Source organism: Ammospiza nelsoni, chromosome 4 (assembly GCF_027579445.1).
Source record: "Ammospiza nelsoni isolate bAmmNel1 chromosome 4, bAmmNel1.pri, whole genome shotgun sequence".
Lineage (NCBI taxonomy): Eukaryota > Metazoa > Chordata > Aves > Passeriformes > Passerellidae > Ammospiza > Ammospiza nelsoni.
Window position 1 is genome coordinate 41,363,354 of NC_080636.1, and position 22,849 is coordinate 41,386,202.

The following is a 22,849-nucleotide window of genomic DNA, read 5'->3' on the forward strand; positions in this document are numbered from 1 at the left end:
TATTGATCATTCCACTGAGCACTTCATAGGAGTAGTGGGAAAGCTTGGGGTCTGGGTTCAGTGAATACTTTCAGGAACTGTCTCCTGTGTGCCAGATTCCTTAAAAAGTTCTACAGGACAAACAATGTGTTGAAACCTCTGCTGTGGTATAATTATCCTCAAGGATCTGCTTTCAGTTTCTTTTAGAGCCACTGGAAGAAGTGTTATTGTCAAGGCCAGGGAGCAAGAGAGCATGAGTTTTGTTTGTAATTAATACAGGGACTGAAAAAAGTTCAAAACTTCTTGAATTTTTAACCCAAACTCAGGACTGCTCTAACTTCCACAAGGCTACCAAGTTGACCATCCAAATAAACTTCAATCCAAACCCCAGTCCTGCCATTCTGACTGGTGAATGCTTGTGTTGTCTTTGAGATGTACAGTTTTGCCACCATTGCAGCTTCTATATGTGCTGGAATGTTTTGATGTGTATCATTCAGGGAACTGTGAACCCCAGCCTGCATTGTTTCAACACACACACAAGGGACTCGCTCACTGGACCTCCTTGGTGCCTAGATGGAAGATCCATCTAGGAAATGGGTGGTAAGATTAGCTACAATTACACCACCATGACTGATTTTAAACAGAAGTAACAGAAGTGAAGTTGTTCAGCAAGCATGCAATGCCTGCTGTCCAAGGCAAAGGGAGAAAGAAGGAGAGGAACACAAATGTTTGAACATTCAGAGAAATGCAGTTTTCCATGACAGACATTTTAAGCCTTGTCTAAACCACTCAGTTTTAATCCCAGTAAATTGCACTTGGAAAAGAATCATTTAGAACAGATTTTATGGAGCCATGTAATTTGCTTTAAATTACACTTACTATCTGCATTTCTTCATTACAGCGAGTTTCCTGTGAGCATCTCAGGTGGTGTGGCCTTGTGAGTAAAGAAAATAAAGACAATCCAGACAGGTGGAGAATTGAAGAGGAGCACTGCTAGCCCAGGAGAAGTGCACAGAGGTACAGCAGAAGGTAAATTTACTTTCCTGTTCACACCCAAAGTGCACTGACATTACTGTTGACGCTCAAAGCCCTGCAGTGTGAGAGCCCCTTTGGGACCAGCCCCAGCCTCTGGGGTGCAGTAAGGCAGGTGATTTGCCCTTGGCTGTCCTGACCCATGATCCATGGCACTGCAAACACACAGACACGTCCCGCTCGAGTGCCTTGCGAGTCGTTCCTGTTCCCTACCAGACACTGATGGTGCTCTTACAACATCAGCTGTGACCACCTCCTCACAGGGAGAACTGTGACAGGAAAAACAAATACAGAAAGTAAAACCTTTCAACAATTGATTCAATTTATAAATCTGCAAGTGCTCTGTTAAAAAACAAAACATTGGTTCTGTAATATATGTAGTACTTGGGGAGTCTTCGTTAAGAAATGGCTTAAGCACTTTAAATCCTAAAATGCATTAGTGCTTTGTGAGCCTTACATTTTAACATGCATAAATTATTCCAAAGGTGTGTTTTAGGCTCCTAATTTGCTTTATAAGGTTTCAAAACAATGATCCTTTGTGAGTATTAACCTGAAAAACACCATAGCAAATAGAGGCAAAGGGCATCTGGAGAAGATTCTGGATTCATTCTCTTCAAGCGTGGTCACAGGTGACATAAAACAAAGACAAGATAAATCATAAGATAAAGTGATTTTTTTTGTGTATTTTGTGTAAAAGGGATCTGTAATCCAAAACTCTAAATGACACCTCTCAAGCCAAAGCTGCATCACCTATATTTGAACCCTAAAGCTTACTTGTCAAATAAATGTTTTGTTGGTTGTTTCTCTTATTTTAATTTTATTTTTTAATTGCTGACATTTAAGGCAGCATCAGCTGTGGGTTGCACAGGAGTCAGCTAGAAGGTTAAACATTTCTTACACTTAGTGTTTTGCCTGGGTTCAGCCAATCCATAATGATAATTTCTATAGTAACCACTTTTTAAAGTCAACAATTGATTAGTTCTGAAATTAGTCCTTGAAACAGCTTCTCCTGGAGCAGCTTGGAAGATCTCAATGCAAGCAGCCTTCTGCTGGCATGCAGAACAACAAGGCTCAGGCTGTTTTTTCTCTCCTCATATAGTGTGCCTTGAAAATATTTATCCTCCCAGGGTAGTTTTATCTCTGGATAAGGAAGGGAGTGGGAATCTCCATGTAAAACTCAGTAAGACCTTGGATTCAGTGAAGGCAGTGTATGAAATGCCTTTGCTATCTCAGAAAGGCACTTAAAATGGAAGAACATTTTTACAGAATTCAAATTACAACTAGAAAAACCATCTACAAGTTTTTGACGGTCTAAAATTCCCTAACCCCCAAGGTCCCGTGGAGCCTCTGTTTTCAAGCAGAACCTGCCCTCACTTGCTAACTGTGTGCTATTTCACTTATTGACTAGTGTTGTGGGTTCCTGCTCAGCTTTAGGGGCCCTTGGGACAGGGTTTTTAAAAACAGAGGAGAGCTCAAGCTTGCTGTTATTTCAGTTGGACTCAGCAGGTGGAGCTAAAAGCCGGCAGCACACCTGCAGCTAAAATTAGTCTGATTTTAATTCTTTCCAATGCTTTGGAAACTAATTTTTACTAAAGCATTTGATTCTTAAATATCTATGTCTTGATTTTTTTTTATTTGACAGTAAATATGAAATGATTGTTTTACATGCAATTTATTTTCAGCAGGCTAAACAAGCATTTCTGTGTGTGTGTGTGGCATTTACAATGCCATTGACTTTATTGTTAGCTAGTTACAAAGTTAGGAGCTGCCTTGAATAGCTCTGTGTTCCTCAATTAGGGACCTTTTCAATAAAGAGAAAAATTGCTGGTGTGGTGAATTTTCTGTCGCTTGTCATTCTCTTACTTTCTTCTTTATGACTCTGAGTTAATTTACATTTTTTTGATGAGGAAATATCTCAAATGTCAAACTTAAAACTGTCCAGTGAGTAAGCCTATGAGCATCTCGAAAGGTAAATCTATAACTTTTATTTTGATTCATGAATGCTGATTCAATGCCTCAGCTCAGTTCTCAAGTCTGCAGATTTAAAGACAATATATTAATTTCCAATACTTAACTTTGTAGAACTCAGTTTGAATATAAATTACCAGGCTTACATTCAGACATCCCTACAGTCTCTCTATGTACACCAAAACGCTTAAATGCTGCTTAATTTCAGTGAGTTTTAAACTTGGATTCAGCAAAGCACTTGACATGTAACATTTATGTACCCTAATGCCAAATCCTGTGCATCTCTTGGTTAGATATGGCTGTCACAAGCCAGAAAAGGAGTCCAGAATTTGTGGAGTGCTCTATCAGCAGTACCTCATATCTTAAGGAACTTCTCACATTCTGTGTTTCTTTAATTTAAAAGGACTCCTGTAAGGACAACGCAAACACTCTCCAAGAAAAGTGCGTCCATAAGGATTACACAAATAATTTGCAATAAGAGCACCAAATAAATCACACATCATTACTAATCAACAAGCTGAGTTTTCTCTCTATTACTAATCCAACTCCAGTGAGGGCTGATCTCTTTTTTAGATACATCATTGTGGCAATTCTCTACGATTGTCACTGTCTTTGCCAACAGGAATATGAAATTTTTCTCAGTTTTGAGGTCTACAGCCTCTTTGTGCAAATAGCTATGTTAACAGTAGGTGGCAGATTGCTCCTGCCTGAGAGCTTGGAAAATGCTTCATGGGGCTAGTTCTTATGGAATGCTGATACCTGTTTACTCAGGACACAGCACAGCTTTCTCCGTCAGAGCTCTCCTTTAGGAAAAGATTGAACATCGTTTTTAGAGTAGTCTCGGTATGACCTGAGCTAGACCTGCTTTTGCAGGTACATCCTACTCATCCACTAACCAATCTAAACACGTTGCGGTGATTTGCTGTGAAATAACTTCCCTAAAGGGAGGGTTGAAAATCTGCCTTTTATCTAGCTCGCTTTCCAGAAAAATCAGGCAAGTTTTGGCACTGACTTCAACAAGACCAGAATTAGGTCAATGCTGAATATATTTCAAAATCCTGCACAGAAAACCTGGTAACCTTAGTGAGTTGCCAAAAAGCTCCTTAAGCAATATCAGTGCCCAAGAGATAGGAGTCTCTGCCTAAAGTGCAGTTATATACTAAAAGTAGGAATGGAAAACCTGATTTCTCTTTCAGAAGGGGAAGCAAAGAGGTTACCTAGCTGATAACAAAGAATCAAATAAAATAATCTCACTTTTCTTTGAAAACTAACTAACACAACACACAGAAGTTCCTAGGCAAGCCTAGTCTCAATTTCAGTTTCTCCACACAATTTTCAATTCTGATGTTATGTTCTTCTGGATTGAATTTTATGAGCAGCTGGAGTGTGAAGTTTTCATATTGTGGGTGGACAGGCAAAATAACCTAAACCCATGTCAGTGGGGTTTCTGTTTTGTGACCGTGGGATAGTGGGAATGACATGGAACATTCTAAAGCCGCAAATCTCTGATGACACACATCCCAAGGTCCTGGGGAACTGACGTGGTCTCCAAGCCACTGCCCATCATCTTGGAACAGTCACAGCCATCAGGTGAAGTTTTCAGGGACTGGGGACAGGGGAACTTTTTCTAAGAGGCGTAGAAAGCAAGACCCATGGAACTACAGACTGGTGAGCCTTACCTCTGTGCCAGGGAAGATCTTGGAGCAGATCTTCATGGAATCAGTGTGAGGCACATCCAAGACAGAGCAGCGACCCAGGACAGCTTCACTAAGGGCAGATTGTGACTGACCAAACTGGTCTCTTCATGATCATCAAATCCAACCAATAACCCAGCACCAATAAAGCATGTAAATGAATTGAATCCAAAATGTTTCACTGGAAACATCAGAGTACTGATAAACTTTCATAAAGTCCAGTTATATTTCCATATTGGCTCTGACAAACCTGCAGGGAGGGCAAACTCTGAACTTGAGAGATTTCTGTCAAGTGACACAAGAACATTTGTATTCTGGCATGTCAAAGGATCCATCCCAGAACTCCTCCTTGCTGACAGCAGAGAGGCTGCAGTGCCCAACAGTGCAGCAGGACCTCAGAAACCATGAGACTTGTGTTCATCTCAGACTCACAGCATTTTCAGGCTTCCTGGGCTCACCAGGAACAGTGCCCTCAGTCTTGACTTAGCACTAGGCTGTCCTCTCTGCCAGCAGGAACTGGGAGAAATTGGATCAAACATGATTTGCCCAGCTTCCAATCTCCCAGTCCAGGGAGCCAGGCATCTGCCTAGATCTACACTGACTTTAAGGGAAGCCTTAAGCCTCTTTGCACTGGGAAAACTCTGCTTTCCTGCACTCAGAGTCAAGGAGCAACGTCAGAACCCCAAGTTCACACTGAACTGAAGGTACCAGAGAAGGGCACTACTACACCAATTGTTATAATTGAATTTCCTGAGTTATTTCTGAGACCTGTGGATATGCCTGGCTGGCAATATTGAAGCACTGCTGGTTTGAGCAAAAAAAGCCTTTAGGCAGAAAGCAAATGTCAAGGACTGCCAGCATGGGGTTGGAGAGCACCACAGAGGAATGCCCTTGGGAGTGTAGCCTCTGCCTAATTGATCCAAAAGACAACACCAAAAGCTTCATGTGCAAAGAGTTTGTTAATATTTCTTTGTATGGCTTAAGAAGGACTCCCAGTGTAGTATTGAAATTAAAAAAAAAAAAAACAACAAAAAAAAAAATCACTGATATTTGGGCTTTGCACAGACACAGATCTGCCTGATAGATTTCTTTAGTTCCTCTGATGTATGGACCAATCTTTTGATAACTTATTTAAGAGAACCACATGAACTATACAGATCATTGCTAAGCTCAATTGCAGTTTTTGGTCTCTGATTAAATTTTTCTGATTCTGGAAATATAGTGAGGAACCTTTCTTCTAAAATCAAGTCTTCCTGAAGGCCCTCAGAGAGCCTGAATTTCAAACCCCAGCTATTCACCCCTTCGAAAGTCAGAGTTTATAAGCACTACTCTTAAGAAAAACAAACAAAAAACCTGAGAAATATTTCCTCAGTTTTGTCTTACGTGTAGCCACTTCCTTAACTCTGGGAATCCCAAGTTTCCAGAACTACATGTCATAGTGCAACAAATCCAGTTGAAGGAGAACATGGGAAGGAAAACAGCAACCTGAAGAAAGACAATGTTTTGTTGCTGCTGCAACTCCGGTTCTCTTTAAGAGATCCTTACATCCTGGTAATATCATTGCCAATCTGATTGACATTGAAGGAAGTACTGAACCTGGAACTACAAGCCAGAGCTCACCTAATAAAAGTGGTCTAGTTGAATGCTGCTTGAAAAAGAGTTGATTTTTACAACAGAAAAGTACAGGTACTTGGATTTGACTAACTGAATTTGGCTTCACAGGCTAAGGCAGAATGTGGAAATATTTCACCCTGTCTTTGGATTTCACTTATGGGGAAAGATGCTTCCCATTTCATTCATACAGCCTAGAATTTGTAATTGCAGCATAATATGCAGAAGTGGACTATCTTTTTATGTCAGCAAGTAAATGGCAGTGCCAAATTTTAAAATGTCTTGTCCTGCCTGCTCCAGTAACAAGGACCTAAAAATGGCTCTACCATTTTTTCTTTTCCTGCTGAGGTGCCACCTGAGGCCCCTGACAGTTAGCTAAAGAAATTCCAAAGACAGTAGGGAATATTAGAGGTGGAAAACACTATTCTTGCTCCAGGACTTCATGTAAAACTACTATATTTTAATTTTTCAAAGTTATGAGGGCTTTATCTAAAGAAATTGTTTGCTCAGGAATAGAGGAAAGGCTGAGAAAAGAATAACTCCTTTTATGTCCTTAATGCTTGAACATTTACAAGTTGTCTTAAATGGATGAACTAGCATTTTCCCAAGAAAGAAACCAGCAAAGAAACCCCAAGATCCTAAAAGAAAAAACAGCACAAGAGAACAATTCTAGCAGTAACAGAATCCGTTTCTATGGAGATGGACATGAAGGGAAAAATATTTACCAGCTTAGCAGTTTTTAGGCCAGAATAGGAAAACCCTAAGTTTACAATGAAACTAAATGAAAAATAAGGCAAGTAAGAATGTCAGTACTGCCAGATGATGCAGTAACATTGTGGGCAGAAATTTTCCACAAGTCCTACAGTCCCTCTAGACACACAGAATTTTTTTCAGCTCCTAAAGTGTTTCAAGTTGAGAGCAAACCCAGGGGCTCCCAGAATCATTAATTCATTTTACACGTTTTGTTTCTGATTTTAGCAAAAAAACAGCTTACAGTTATAAAAACAGGTTTTTTTAAAAATTTGAAGGTTACAGATCAATGGCCTAAAGAAAAGCAAAACAAAAAATGCTCCAAACATTTCCTGCTGCTCCTCAAAAGTTTTCACTATTTATTTTATTGCTAAAGCACATCAAACTTAGGAAAGAAATATTAACAATATCTTGCCAAGCAGAAGCTTTCAGCATTGGCTCTTGACTGTACCACATTAAATGGCTCTTCTCTCCTGCCAAAGGTCATCAGGTAGCATAGCAGAGCAGCACAGAAATTGGAAACTGAGTGCCAAAAAGTTTCTAGGGCACAAGTGAATGCACTGGATTCCAAAGGTCTCTGGGACTTATGCAAGAGGAAGAAAATAGATCTCCACCGATAGTCCTATCATGAGCCAAACATCAATCACAGCACCACAACGATTTCAGTTCCAGAGACAATGATCAAAGGCATTATAAGAACTACTGAAGAAAAATCTCTCCCTGAGAAGGACTTCCTGAATAGAGCAATGCTGCACCTCGGGTATTACTCTCCCACATCTATTTTGTATTTAGATACACCCATACCAAGATACAACACTGATTTTTGTTGAGGGACCTTAGAAATGGATAAGAGATGATGCCAATACTCAGCTATCTTGTGGATTTCCTACTGGTACTGGCAGAGCAAAAAGTCATAGGGACATGTGTGGTCTTTGTGAGGTACCCAGGATGAGGTGAGAGATGAGAATGACTCCATGTTCTCAGAAGGCTAACTTATTATTTTATGGTATTATATTAAAAGAATGCTATACTAAAACTATACTAGAGAAAGGGAAGGATACGGACAGAAGGCTTAACAAGAATGAAGAATAAAACTCTTGACTATCTCAGAGTCCAGCACAGCTGGCTGTGATTGGTCATGAAGTTAAAACAATTCACATGGAACCAACCAAAGATGCACCTGGTGGTAAACGATCTCCAGACCACATTCCAAAGCAATCAGATAATTATTGTTTTCATTCTTTTCTGAGGCTTCTCAGCCTCCCAGGAGATGAAATCCTGGCAAAGGGATTTTTCAGAAAATATAACAGTGACAGACATGGAAACTAGAGACAAGTCCTGAGAAGTCTCAGAATTGACACCCTCAAAAAGCACTGAAGGCTGTATATTTGGATATATTCAGGCAATCGAATGCTTAATAGGCAAAGCAAAGCTGTTCTTGTTCCTGCTGCCAAAGAATGATGTTGGCAAACAGTCACAAATAAGGAAAACAGCTACATCACTACACTGTGGACTTGTGAGACAAAGGAGTAGGGATGCTAGAATGGCCTGGAGATCAAGTGCACAGGATCAGCAATAACAGTAATCTTGGTGATTCAAAAACCCTTATCTGAATGATCCAGAACTCACTAACACTGCAGGTGGGTGGCTGATGGCAGAAGAGGAACAGCTGAGTACCAGAACTCACTGATGGATATGCTCACGAGATACACCTGACATGGAATACTATTAGCTACAGCTGAGCAGTCTCTGCCCGTTCTGCCACAGTGATCAGACCCCTTGAGTCTTTATGTTTGCTTTGTATCCATGAGTCCATCTCTGTTCAAACAAAAGCCATATATCTGAGATGTCTGACTTGTTCTGCACAGGAATCAGACATCAGTGATAAGAATGGCAAACATCCTTCACCAGAGCAGGAAAAAAAAGTAATGCCTGATAGCTGTCCTTATGTCCAGAGCTACAGACATATAGAGCTAGAGACATTTATTTAGAAGTATACTAATCATTACAGTTATTAATAAACAGCTACTCACTGTGGCTACTGGCCCAGCAACATCTGTCTCCAGGTTTGGTGTGTGCCTCATGGTCCAGTCCCACAAACAGAACTACAGGTCTTGAAAAAAAGGAAGAAACAGCAGTAAATAAAACAGAGGGCCACAAAAGTAAAGGATTTCTTGATGTCCTTTGGGTTCTGAAAGATTACTTTGAAAAGCACTTACTTCCCAGAAGGGCTCTGACAGCTGTTCTCACAGTACACATTTTTTTCTCAAGAGCCTCATTCCGTATCAGTACATCTCAGTCCACTTTGTTTCTGCTCTACCACTCTGCACAGGCTGGTATGATGACATTTTAAAAGGATGCATCCTTTTTATTTCCAGCTCAATTACTCTTGGAATTATTGCCCTTTGGTTCCCCACACCTGGAATAAAAAGTAGTCATCATATGTAACTTTAGACATAAATGAGTGTGAAAATGGATCATCCTAAAATGCCATTTTCTAATAAATTCCTTTTTCTAATACCAGGACAACTTTGTTGGAGTGAAATCAATGCAGTGTGAAAGCACTGAGTAACAAGAAACTCAGTATACTATTTAATACTGTTAAACAAACATGAGCATTGGAGTTCAGCTCTCAGCAGTTACATGAACCATTGGCATCAAGTACAGGACAGACAACAGAAGATATCTAGAAATAAACATGGACCCTGTATTCCAAACTTACATATTAACTCCAGGGGACCAGGAGTGTTCCTGCTAACACTGCACAATGCTGCAAGGGAAAATTCCAGAGAGCTTCCAAGATGCAACACTGCAATCATGTGCTGAATTTCAGCTTTGCTCTCCCTGCCCTTAGCAGTAGTTTTCTGGAGACTTCTTTGGTACAGCCTGAGAGCATCTCAAGAGCTATTCCAAGACATCATTCACCAATACCACAGATTTTTACTACCTTGTAGTTATCCACAAAATACCTAAATGTGTGTTTCTGTCCCACTGAATGCTCTCTTAAGATTTGAAAGGAGATGTCTCTTCTCTGACAGAGGAATATGGTCAGTGAAATAATTACAGACTGAATTAACAAGCTCTTTCCCCAGATTTTGTTAGGCTAAAGCAGCATAGGTCTGAAAGCTCCAGATTGCTCATCAATTCCCATCATTCTCCAGAAATGTGGGATTTTGCTAAAACCACCTGAAAACAAGCCCCATGTCTAATATTATGACATTTCTAACATTGCTTTTCTGCCAGCCTGGCTTTCCTGCCCCATCCTTCATGTAAGAGTTATCCAAATAACCTTTTAATTCCCAACATAGAGCCTTGTTCATTGAAATCACTATCAGAATGCTGCCTTTCACCTACAAAAACATCAGGAGCAGACTCAGGAAAATGCAGAAAGTTTTTGCAACAGCAGCAGACTGTAGAAATGCCATTGTATCAAACTATTCTATGAACTCATCTCAATTTTATGTGGTTATTCCTGGAGAAAAGAGCAACCTTTCCAGAACATAAGATGCATTGCCTAGGCATTTTCCTGAATGAAAACTGCCTGCAAATATTTTGGGCTTAGACATACCATTTGCTTTATTTCAAAAGTCTTTAAAAGCTCACACTCAGAAACAAAAGGAAGTATTAGGCATGTACTTAGCCAAATTTCCACAGGACCGATCATGGAATTGATTTTACTATTCCCATTAGGAATAATACGGAGTCATGGCAAAACTTCTCACCAGAGGAACAAAAACAGAGCAGAAAAGGGAACCTTAAAAACTGAGGAAGGGTTTGGAGACCGCAGGCTTGGCTCTACCATGTGGGTGCTCACAAAGCAGAGCTGCAAGGCAGCACACAAGCTCCAGTTGTGTGGGCTGATATCCACACACTGGGGACATAAATTAATTACAGTAAATCCTACTATCTCCCACTGGGAAGATACACCACTTTGCACTCAGCAAGGATCCAGCCCTGTACTTGTTTGGGAATTTTTGAAGCATCTCACTGGGTTTCCTGAAAAGTAATTTTGATTTATTCCATGTCCTGGGGCTCTGTGCAAACTGCACATTTTTCCTGTGTCTGGTCTCCTAAGTTACTGACTAACCAATGAGAAATTTTACAGAGATGAGAGCAATGTTTAATTAAGAGATCACTCTTGGGAAGATTTCAGTACAAATGAGAAATTGCAAAAATTCTGAAATGACAGCTCTTGTATTTGTTTACCCATGCATTGGGCTGTTTTCTGGATATCAGTGAACAGCAGCACCCAGGGAAAGCCAGAGCAGGACCTAACAAATTCAGGAGCTCAAATCAGCCACACATGTCTAGATTAGCCATGTCATCTCAATAAAGTGATTTACAATTAAAATTCTCTAATTTCAGGTGGACTGAGTCCTCTCTGGGTGAGCTGTTGCTATACAAAACCAACATGCTTTGCTTTTGAACAAATAGTAGCAAAAAAAAGAAGGCTATAGGATTAGCCCTGATGACATTTTTGTCTGATGCCTTGAACTCCTTGTTTGTCATTTGATAAGGAAATTTACGCAAAACTTTATCTTTTTTGGGTGCTGTGAGGTTCGACCTCTTCCGGACAAAAAGGCCCATAGTAACAACACAGAATAAATAACTAATATCAAATTAATTTTTGTCAAGGACAGCTGAAGTTTTGTAATCCTCCTCAGGCCAAATGGCAATCCACAAATGCCAGCTCAAGAGTTAATGTTTTACAGGCATAGGTAGTGAAGGGTATATAAGCAAATGCTCTTCCTTCAATCTTCCTAGCATTTTTGAGCAATTTTGCTCACATCATAACCTGCAACCATGAAGTGGTTAACATTAATTTCATTTATTATCTTCCTGAGCTCTGCCAGTTCCAGGAATCTGCAAAGAACTGCACGAGATGCAGGTAAGAAAAGACTAATTAGTTCTCTTGGAAGCTTTTTTCTATCAATTTAATGCTTTAATAGAGCTTCACTAACAATTCGTGGGAGCCTGATCCATATTGAACAGAAAAATATGATTGACTTGAAAAGAAACAAAATGAAGAGACGGGGGGGAGATGGGTAGGACACTCAGGACAACTGAGCTGAGCAAGTGTGGTGCCATGCCTCTGCAACATCTGTGTGGTGCATGAACAAATGTCAATGAGTCAGGATCTATTCCTTCCCACCAGGGAAAAAGCAGCTGCACTGTGCTTGTGGGAGTTCTGTCTTTTGACAAGTTAATAATTCAGTGTTCAGAGGAAGAAGGTTTGCTCTAATCAAACTGCAGCTGCACTGCTTTATTTGCAGCGTTTGGGGGTGGTGGTGGTTACCCAAAGGACACATTTGCTAACCCTAAATAGTAAAGTCCCAATAGTCATTTTGAGTATCTTAATGAAGTAGTTGCTTACCGAGGTAAATATTCTATTAGGATCATAAAAATCACAGGCTGGGGTTCCCTCAGAAGGACAAGCAGACCTAAGAGTCAGGTATCTGCAGACAAATGAATAAGAAAGAGTTCAAGTTCTTAAGTTATCAAGTAAAGGAGTCAGGTGAACACTGAACATGGTGAGAATCTGGCCCATGGTGCCTAGAATGTGTTTGCAGGGTCCAGCACAGCCAGTGTGACAGTGAGCACCACCGCTCCCTCCGTTTTCCTTCCTAGAGCACAAGAGCCCGATTGCCCACCGCTTCAATGACCTGAAGGAAGAGACATTTAAGGCAGTGTAAGTGAATGTTCAACTTCATCTTCTGATGGGTTTTTTTGTCCCTAAGTCAGACACACTGACTTAGCCCCTTACTGTTACTGCAAAACCTAGAAATATTTTAAGACCTGCAAATGTCACAAAGACTTACTCTCTGGGAAAAGAACTCCTTGCAAACCTTGTGAAAAAGCCTCTTCCTTCTCTGAAAATAAAATACGCATGAGGAATGCAGGTTTGCTGTTCCTTGAATGAAGAGAAATTATGCTGCATTGGCAACATTTCCAGAAAAACCACAAACTACCAACCTCAAAAAACAAACCTATGACAGGTTTTCTGAGACAAATCAGTGACCTTCATTTGAAACTGGTTTTGGGAAAGACAGAGGGCCCTGACAGACACATAAGTGCTGACAGAAAGCAGCCTGAAGGTCATAATTGGTAACAGTGGCCAAATCCAGCTTAGGTCATGGCATTTATGAGTTTGCTGGTAAAAGCAACAGACAACTCCAATCACAGTCTCTTCTGGTTTGTTCATAATTTAATATTCAAGACTTTTTTATTGGGAAGGTTAAAAGGTTATTGGGAAGGTTAAAACATGTTCAGAGAGGAGGAGAGAACAAGACAGAAGTGAGATATGGCACTGTGCTCTGGATGGTATTCTGGTGAACCTTTGTGCATGTCATTTGAACAAACCAGTTCAATTCAGAGGCACCTTTGAAAATACTGCCTGATGTTCCTCAGCGTCAAACTGTGCTTTGTATTTCAGTGCCATGATCACATTTGCCCAGTACCTGCAGAGATGCTCCTACGATGGACTGTCCAAGCTGGTGAAGGATGTGGTTGACCTGGCACATAAGTGTGTGGCCAACGAGGATGCTCCCGAGTGCTCAAAACCACTGGTAGGCAGTGAAACCTCACTATTGCATTTCTCCTCGCTTTGTGCAGCTGCCAGGATCACCCTGCTTGAGGGCTTACACCTGAACCTTTCAGGTGTGCCTGTTGTCACAGGCCAATGCTCAGATTTCAGTGCTTGAACAAAGAACTCGGTTTTGTGAGGTTCTAAACCTCTGCCTTTAACAAGTGCCTAAATGATCCATTATGTTAGAGACCAAATACCACACTTTGGCACATTCAGCCTAGAATTGCCGGAAAATACACGTTAGCACTTGGTACAAAACCCCAGCTGTGAAGTGCAGGCCTAATTCTAGGTGTTAGTGACCCAAGTGTGTGGATTTCCACACTGGGGTGACTTGAAAAGGTGTCTGTGCTACTTTAAGGCACTTAGTTTATGAGGGTTTAAAAAATTCCTCTAAAATCAGGTAACCAAAGAAGTGTGCAGGTGTTTAGGACTCCTGGACATCTAACAGGTTCAGCTAGATATGAGTTCTCCCTAAAGGCTTCCACCAAATTCTGCTTCAAATCATCTGAAAACTCAGTTTAGTTCATAAAACTCAGTTTAGCTTATAAGTAAAAGTAGATCACTGTCTTGCACAGAGTACTTTAAATTATAATTAATTTTTTTTTCAGTAAAGCATTGGAACCATTTTGATGACAGACTACCTAAAATAAAACTTAATGAAATTATTGAAAAACAGTAGATTAATTTGATTTATGGTCTAAATCTTATTCAGTAAAAACCTATTTACTGTTCAGCCTGGCTTTTCTTTTGCAGATAAGCAGACAATACATGGCGCTGTCTATATATCAACACTACTTGTGACCCTCCCTTCTCCCTTTCCAGCCCTCTGTTTTCCTGGATGAAATCTGCCAAGTGGACAAACTCCGTGACTCATATGGTGACATGGCTGACTGCTGTGGTAAAGCTGACCCCGAAAGAAACCAGTGCTTCCTGTCCTTCAAAGTGCAGCACCCAGACTTTGTCCAGCCCTACCAGAGACCTGCTGCTGATGTAATCTGCAACGAGTACAAGGACCACCGCGTGCAGCTCCTGGGAAAGTAAGGGAAATGGCCACTTGTCCTGTCTTACTCTGATCACATTTGCTCATCTCATGCAAGAGCAGGTTTTTGCATGCCAAACAGGGGTTAAGGATCCCATTTTATACCTCTTGGATAAACTTTCTTCCCCAAACCTGCTGAAAACTCAGTGTTTCCAATCCTGATTAGATAACTTATTCGCTCCAGCTTCCCACTTCTCTTTGTGTAGTTGGCAAGAAGGAAGAAAGGTAACAGTGAAAAGAACAAAAATTGGCAATAAAATCTTGGTGGCAGGTCCATAGATGGAGTTTTCACACTGAAAACTAGAATTTTCAAGTATTTGACTGTCGAGAGAAGGAGACCAGGACACCAGATGGTTCATCACAGGTCCCATTTTATTGAAGAAAGCATCAAACACTTATACAGCAAATAATAAGCTTATGAATATTCTGTAATTTACACCGTCCATTGGCCACACCACAACATCAGCTCTTCCCCATTCCTTAGGGGTTACATCTCTCTTTTCTCATGTCTCTTTCACTATTTGTTATCCTACTACAGCTAGGCCCAAGGACACACTATCTAGCAGGTGCAAAACTTGGAATTAGCCACGGCTTTGTACTTTTCCAGTCTCTAGTCAGCTAAAATCCCAACATTTGACAACACATTTTAAAAAGCAGATGGATGTCAAACCAGATGGCTGAGAACATCAGGAGTTCACCCTTTACCCACAGTTAGTGAGTCCTGCCTTGGGAAGGGTGAGATTTAGCAGAGCATTTCCTATCATGCAGGCATTATGTCTCAAAAGCAGATTACTAAACTAGATTTCTGAAGTAGATTTCTAAACTAGAAAACAAGTTAGAGAAGCCACAAGAGGTTTAAGGCCATTTACTGGAACACAGAACTAATGCTCTCCTTTTGCTTCTAGTTTTGTCTACAGTGTTGCAAGAAGAAACCCCTTCCTGCACGCCCCAGCGATCCTGGGCCTGGCTGCTGAGTATGAAAACGCACTTAAAAGCTGCTGCTCAGAGAGTGATGTTGGTGCTTGCTTGGAGGCACAGGTACAGCAGCTTGGTCTCTGTGGATAAACACTAAACAACTGAGTAGGACACAGGCAGAAGGCTTCTGTTCATGCAAAGCTTTGCATGAAGAACTTGGAGAGACAGGCCAGGATTAATCCTATCCATTGCACATAATGAGTTTAATGTGACAATGTGTGTCCTGTACCACAGGCAGCTGTCATTAAGGAAAGAGCCAAGAAGATAGATGTGAAGCAGCAGCACGGATGCAGGATCCTTGAAAAGTATGGTGAGAGGACTTTCCAAGCAAGGTAAGTTCCCATCACTTTTTTGGATAAAATATAGGCTTGTCAGCCTGTGAGAGAGACCTACGAAAAGCTCAGCTGTGAGAGTTGCAGAGCAATTAAACCATCTCTGGAATGAGTCTGGAGGATGGAGAATTAACTGTTGGAGTGTCCCTCAGAACCAGAGATCACAGTGTGTTTAAGGCACACTTTTGCCAAAGCTGTACCCCACTCCAGTGCCTACAGCTTTTGGTGATGGACACATCACTAATCAGCAGAGTAAGGGGCTAGTTTGAACCTTAAGCCAACCAAAAAGTCAGTCTTGGCAGAACCACAGTTGTTAAAACATGTGATTGTAAGACAAAGAAAAGCTTTTTCAATTTAATAACTGGTTCAACCTGTTAGGGCACAGAGAGGTGCTTTCATTCTGTTGCCAGTCTGATACACCAACATTGACTAGGATTATCTTATAAACATAGTCAGCTTTCATTTAAAGATGTCATCAGGACTGTATCTACCTGTGCCAAGAAACCTGGAGCACTTTCCAGGTGCTCAAGAGTGATGCAGATTACTGGGGTGTGATTCTCACAGTTCAGGCAGAACAGGAAAACCACAGACTTGGTCCTTTCTGGCTTTATTGGGGCAGATGTTGATACCCTTTTTTTTTTAGCCACCAGGAATTAGATGAGTACAATGAGTGTTTTCTTGAAACAATCCCGACCTACCTTACCATGTTAGTGACTTGCAAGGTTTCTGTTCCCTACAGTGCTTTAAAACAAGTGTCTTTTTCTCCTTTTCTACCCAGTAAACTTGTTCGTCTGAGCCAGAAGTACCCCAAGGCTCCCTTTGCAGAGCTAGTTAAGATGGTCCACGATGTGAAGGATGTCTACAAAGAGTGCTGTGATGGGGACATGGTGGAGTGTGTGGATGACTGGGTGAGCTCACTATTTTAGACCAAAGTCGACATATTTGAAAGATATTTAGAAAGACAGTAATTTGTGCAGCTACATGTTCACAGTCCAGGGAACTTAAACTGGTACTCAGTACTGCTGGAAGGTTCCTCAAGCACTGAAAAGCTCAGGATAAGCACAGTTGACTCTTACTGGAAGTAGGTTTCAGCCCAGCTCTGGATCTAGCCCTGTCTGAACATTTATCAGGGAGGCTACTTGATAGTATTTATTCACTTCAATTCAATCACAAATAAAGGAAAAAAAAAAGCAGATGCAAAAAGGCTGCAATTTTTTCTCCTGCCCTGTCGAGCATACTGCAACTAATCCAGCTTTCCTGTAGTGCTAATGAATGCTAGAAAACAGATGAACAAACCCCTGCAATAGTGAGATGATGTCAATATTGCCTGGCTGACTCCACCTTGAACACACTCATTGACCCTGTTCGTTCCAGGGCTCTGGGGTTAGTCCTCCATCAGAGCTGGGCATCCTGTCAGGACTGCCAAGATCCGTCAAGCATCCTTGTGACAGGGCACTCAGGAGTGTGCCCTGGCTCACCAGAGTGTCTAGGATCAGGGAGGGAACCATGCCCCAGTTATTTCTCTTTGTGTGAAGACAGCATTTTTTAGCAAACTGCTGAGTAAAGAGGTGACCTGAATGAAAAGAGAAGAGTCTGAAGCTGAGAGAGCAGATTAATTAACCTGTCTTTAAATTATTATTTCATAGCTTGTCTGATACTACATATTAATTTTACAGTCCGAGCTCGTGGCCTCTCTGTGCTCTAAACAAGATGTTTTCTCAAGTAAACTCAAGCCCTGCTGCGAGCTGCCAGCTGTCGAAAGGACCAAGTGCATCATGGAGGCAGAGTTTGACAACAAACCCGACAACCTTCCTTCACTAGTTGAAAAATACATTCAAGATAAGGAAGTGTGTAAAAGCTATGAGGCAAACCATGATGCATTCCTGTCAGAGTAAGTAGTGCTCAGAGCATTGCAGGCTCATTGTCCCCCTGAGGAAATGTCCTTGTTATTGCTGCACTGTGCTGAGGACAGCAGCACGTTACTTAGGAGCTCTGGCTGCTGCTGTGCCTTCCAGGTTTGTTTATGAATACTCACGAAGACACCCTGAGCTCTCCACACAGCTGGTTATGAGGATTACCAAGGGATATGAAACACTCCTGGATAAGTGCTGCAAGACAGACAACCCTGCTGAGTGCTACGGGAACGCTGTAGGTGCAAAGCTGTATTTGCAGCTGGCTTGAATGCTGGGCTGGTACCTGTCATCAAAGAACTGTGTTGAGGATCTCCCACAGCAGAGCAGACAGAAAGCTTTTGGAGACACTAATTCCAGGGGGGGTCAATGTCCTGGTGGGAGATGAAGCAGTCCATGGCCCATGGCAAGGATGTAGGGTTATCTCAGATTACAGGGTAACTTCATTTGTCACATCACATTATTTCAGACTAGTCTCACTCAGCTAACTGTCTGATGCCTCCGTATCTCAGATGTGATTCTGCTTGTCCTGAGGCTGACAATTAATAGCTCAGTTACTGTCTGAGTTCCATAGCTTACACTGAGTATGGCTGCTCATGGATTGTGATGGGAGAGAGTGTGCATGGCCAGCACACAGAGACACCTAACAGGTCTGATCCACAACTCAGTCACACACAAGACACAGCATAAGTTGAATTCCTGAAAGCTTTGGCCAAGAGATGTTCCCCTCGTAGTTGATAATAATTTGAAATATTTACTTGATTTAAGCAAATCAACATAAATCCCCACTGCTGATAAAATAAGTCCAACAGGTAATTAATTTAAACTAAATTTTAAAAATAGCTGCCTTTTTCAAGGAAATTTCTGTTAGAACTTAAGACCCACAAGGGAATCAAATCCTGCCTACGCCAGCCTGGCTATGCAGAAATGATCAGCCTCGCAAAATGAGTATTTTGTACATAAGGTTTAGAAGAGGTCAGAAGTTACATTTGTATGACTGTTAGCAGCAACTCCTTCTCTAATATCACTAATAAACTTGCACTTGTTTGCAGCAAGAGGAACTGAACAAGCACGTCAAGGAAACCGAGGATGTGGTGAAGACCAACTGTGAGCTGTTCAATACCCATGGCGAGGCAGACTTCCTTAAAGGGTGAGTGATTCCTGAGAAACATTCTGGAGTCCTCACTTTGCTTTTCCCTTCAGTGGCCCAGATGTGCTCCTATTTGAGGAACGCTCTACTAACTGTCATTTTGATTTGACTTTGCCAGAATTCTGGTCCGCTACACCAAGAAAATGCCTCAGGTATCAAGTGAGACCTTGCTTGAAATCGGGAAGAAAATGACAGCGGTTGGCAAGAAGTGCTGCAATCTCCCTGAGCAGAAACGCCTGTCTTGTTCTGAGCACTACGTGAGTACATGGATTTATTCTTTCCCCTCCTCCTCCTGGAGATTTTCCCTGTTCACAAAAACACTGAATTCTGGTGAGATAGCAAACAGTATCTTTCCATAAACACCACACTAAGCATCTACCTAACAGAATTCCAAGTCTGTTCATTTTTTAATGAATGTGAGAGCTTAAATACCTAGCTGATGGTATCCTGTGAGAATTTTAGTTCAAGTTTGCTTTGTCTCAGCAAGCAAGAGTGAGTTCATAGAATTGGGAATCACAGAACTATAGAATGGCCTGGGTTGGAGGGAACCTTAAAGATCGTCCAGTTCCCACACCCTGCCATGAGCAGGGGCACCTTCCACTGGACCAAGTTGCCCAGAGCTCCATACCTGAGACTGTGGCAGGTTGCATTTGGGAAATGTCCTAAAACAGTGCCCTAAAACCCTCAAACCTACTGATTGTAGCCCAATGCCCTGCCTGTTTGCAGATGAAGAAATGCTTCACTCCAGGAGTACCTATGTATTTTAAATTTTAAAGACGTACCACATCTCAGCAGGCGTTTCCAGCTATGCTGTTGTGATAAAAACATCACTTAGTTGCTGTGTTTTTTGGGAAGATGTAACTAACCTTTGCCCTTTTCAGCTGAGCATCATCATTGAAGACATGTGCAAGAGGCAGGAGAGCACCCCCATCAATGAGCAGGTTTCCCAATGCTGCAATGAGCTCTACTCATACAGGAGGCCATGTTTCACTGCCATGGGTGTAGACACCAAATACGTGCCACCACCCTTCGACCCCATGATGTTCAACTTCGATGAGAAGCTGTGCACTGCTGCTCCAGCTGAGCGCGAAGCAGGGCAGCTCAAGTAAGCCCCAAGACACCTTGTAGGGGGGTCCTGAACTGCAGCACTTGGGAGTACAGAAGGAAGCTCCACCCTGTTGTGTCATCTGATTGGGACTACACTAGCAACACAGAAATCCACATGGAACTATGTCTTTGCACTGACCCGCTCAGCATATAACATCATATAGTGTGGAAGAGGCAAAAGAGAATTTTTTAGTCACTGAAATCATTCCGTTAACTGACCAGTTTCATGTAGGCCCACTGCCAGTGCAAATCTTGGGATGTACTTAATTAGGACAACATACAGATCCTTTCCCCTAAGTTCTTACTCAGCTGCAACTGATGGTTGTGTTGGACTGGGAGTTTGGAGTCACCAACAGGAACAGGCTTGTCTAGGCATGACAAAAAAAACCCTGAAATGAGCAGTGCCTGGGGGAATGAGGTCTTGTAAAGCAGGAATCCTACAGCAAGATTAATTCTGTCTTGTGGCTTTCTTTTCAGAATGCTCGTCAACCTCATCAAGCGCAAGCCCCAGATGACAGAAGAACAAATGAAGACAATTGGTGGGAGTTTCACTGCCATGGTGGAAAAGTGCTGCAAGCAGGCAGATGTTGAAGGGTGCCTTGGAGAAGAGGTACTTTCTATCTCCTTTTTTTAAAAAAAAACAAAACACAAAACACACACAAACCACCAAAGCAACAAAAAAATCTTCAAATAAAAACCCTCAAACCACATATACAGGAACCTGGAAGCTAAGTACTATAGAAAGCTGTTCTGCAAACTGCTGTGGTCACTTGTCCCTGTGCCTTTACAATAAATGGCCAGAGCTCACTGTTTATCTTGGCTGCACAGATTACAGTCACTAAACAATTTCACATGGAGAAGTTGTCTGGAGGTAATTTAGTCAAACCACCTGCTCAAAGAACATCTCAGTCCTAGATTAGGTTAAGTTCTCTCAGGTCTTGTCAGAAGAGCCACAGATGAAAAATAAACACGTGCAGCATTTAACTTTCTCTCTAGCATACATAAGCTTCCTTTTGTGCTACTCTGGGATTACCAGTAAAAAGTGCATCTGGATCAATTCTCAGAAGTGCCCAGCAAATACAGATCTACCAGGAGTTGGGCTGATCATGTCACAGAAAAGGTTTATCTGGAGCCATGTGGCATTGCCAGCAAGGATAAATGACAGTTTGCAGTAGCCACCTCATTATATCGTAGGACACGGAACTATTACTATTATAAAAGTGCTTGTTAATTCAAGTCTTGTTTTATTTATATCCCAAGTGTTACATAGTTAAATACATTGGGAAGACTTAGGAAAGAGTTATTTTGTCTCTAACCAGTTCCAAAAGTTTCTTTGCTACTTTGACAAAACTGGAAGACACACAACATCCAGGGGCACATGGCTCCTAGGGTCAGGAAGTACCATCAGAATTATCCCTTGAACCATAATTCAGGCACAAGTTTAAGTTTCTAACATCTCCTTCTCAAGCACAACCTGCTTTTCCCCTTGCTTCTCTCTGACAACTGTTTGTGTTCCTTTTCCCAGGGTGCTTCCCTAATAGTCCAGAGCAGAGCCATATTAGGAATTGGTGCTTAATCTAAGGTAGGTAGCAGCAGTAATACACAAATGCCTTTGTCTGTCAGTCTGTCTGCCCCTTCCTGGCCACCCTTCCACCCACTTCACTTCCTTATCCCCAGAGAGCATCCAGCTTCCCTTTAACCACCACCTGTGTTTTCCCTAATTGTTTTACCACCTGCCACTGCACAGGGCTCAAATAACTGAGGTGCTGCCAGTATGCTGCCATTTTACAAAGATTTTACATTTAGAAAATCCTCCCTTTTGTCTCTCCAATCTAGGTTGCCAGTGAGAAAAACATGAAGAAAAACCTGTGGAACTTCTGCCACCCCTTACCCTTTTTCATTTGGTACTGAATGAATATTTCATGAATCTTCTTTTGTCACACTATGTGCTGTTCAATTCTTTCTCTAAAACAAAAATAAAAAATAAAGGCTTTACAAAACCACACCTGTCCCTGTCTGCTGGTGACCGCCACAAGGCAAAGCTCAGCAGTACTGCCTACACCAAATGGCTGTTCTAAGTAGAATATATGGACAGTGAGTCTGTACTTCAGATTTTTTTTCCTGCTTATTGTGCTTAGAAAGTTTTTATGAAAGAATATGAAAATTTAGCTAGACTTTAATACCCTGATTCAATTGCATGTTCATTTTAGGCTTTACTTCGGCCATTATAATTACATAGAAAAAGAAGTTTCAAAAGTACTGTTCGATCTAAAGAAAATGATCAGCAAGGACCTGTTCTAAAAAAAATATCATTTTTACACCAACCACAAATCAAGCATCTTTTCATTTGCAAAGAGTTGCAAACAGCCCTGCTTTTAAGACGCTTTGCATCTCTTAACTCGATTTTTAGGAAGTGTTTTAAATTTTCTCTTGAAAAGCTCACCACCTAAATCACGCCCTTTACTACGGCAAACTCCCCGGAGAGACATTTCCTGCTCCTATGCCCACAAAACCCTGTGATTTGCTAGGACATATTCCAGTTCACCGCCCCGGCGAGGCTCAGGCCGCGGACTGCCCCGGCCCCGTCGCAGCTCCCGGTCCCGCCGCCGCTCACCTGCTCCGCGCCGCCGCTACCTCTCCGGGCGCTCCCACCGCGGAACCGGAGAGGAGGAGCCGCTGCCGCTCTTGTACCCGCACAGGCACCGCCCCGCCCCCG

General features: G+C 41.8%; 1 protein-coding gene and 1 long non-coding RNA gene across 2 annotated transcripts; one reads left to right on the forward strand and one right to left on the reverse strand.

Annotated features, from left to right (window-relative positions):
• Positions 1 to 471: 471 nt before the first annotated feature.
• Positions 472 to 9,453, reverse strand: LOC132072869 (uncharacterized). Its single transcript, XR_009418420.1, has 3 exons — positions 9,254 to 9,453; positions 9,068 to 9,147; positions 472 to 1,280 (listed from the first exon to the last, which is right to left on the reverse strand). It is a non-coding gene; the product is annotated as an uncharacterized LOC132072869 (long non-coding RNA).
• Positions 9,454 to 11,761: 2,308 nt separating this feature from the next.
• On the forward strand, positions 11,762 to 22,136 carry ALB (albumin). Its single transcript, XM_059470307.1, has 15 exons — positions 11,762 to 11,922; positions 12,663 to 12,723; positions 13,468 to 13,600; positions 14,443 to 14,657; positions 15,565 to 15,697; positions 15,869 to 15,966; positions 16,745 to 16,874; positions 17,643 to 17,857; positions 17,982 to 18,114; positions 18,929 to 19,026; positions 19,145 to 19,283; positions 19,908 to 20,131; positions 20,611 to 20,743; positions 21,659 to 21,715; positions 21,970 to 22,136. Exons 1-14 carry the CDS (start codon positions 11,838 to 11,840, stop codon positions 21,707 to 21,709), a joined length of 1,848 nt encoding a protein of 615 aa, XP_059326290.1. The 5' UTR covers positions 11,762 to 11,837; the 3' UTR covers positions 21,710 to 21,715; positions 21,970 to 22,136.
• The last annotated feature ends 713 nt before the right edge of the window (positions 22,137 to 22,849 follow it).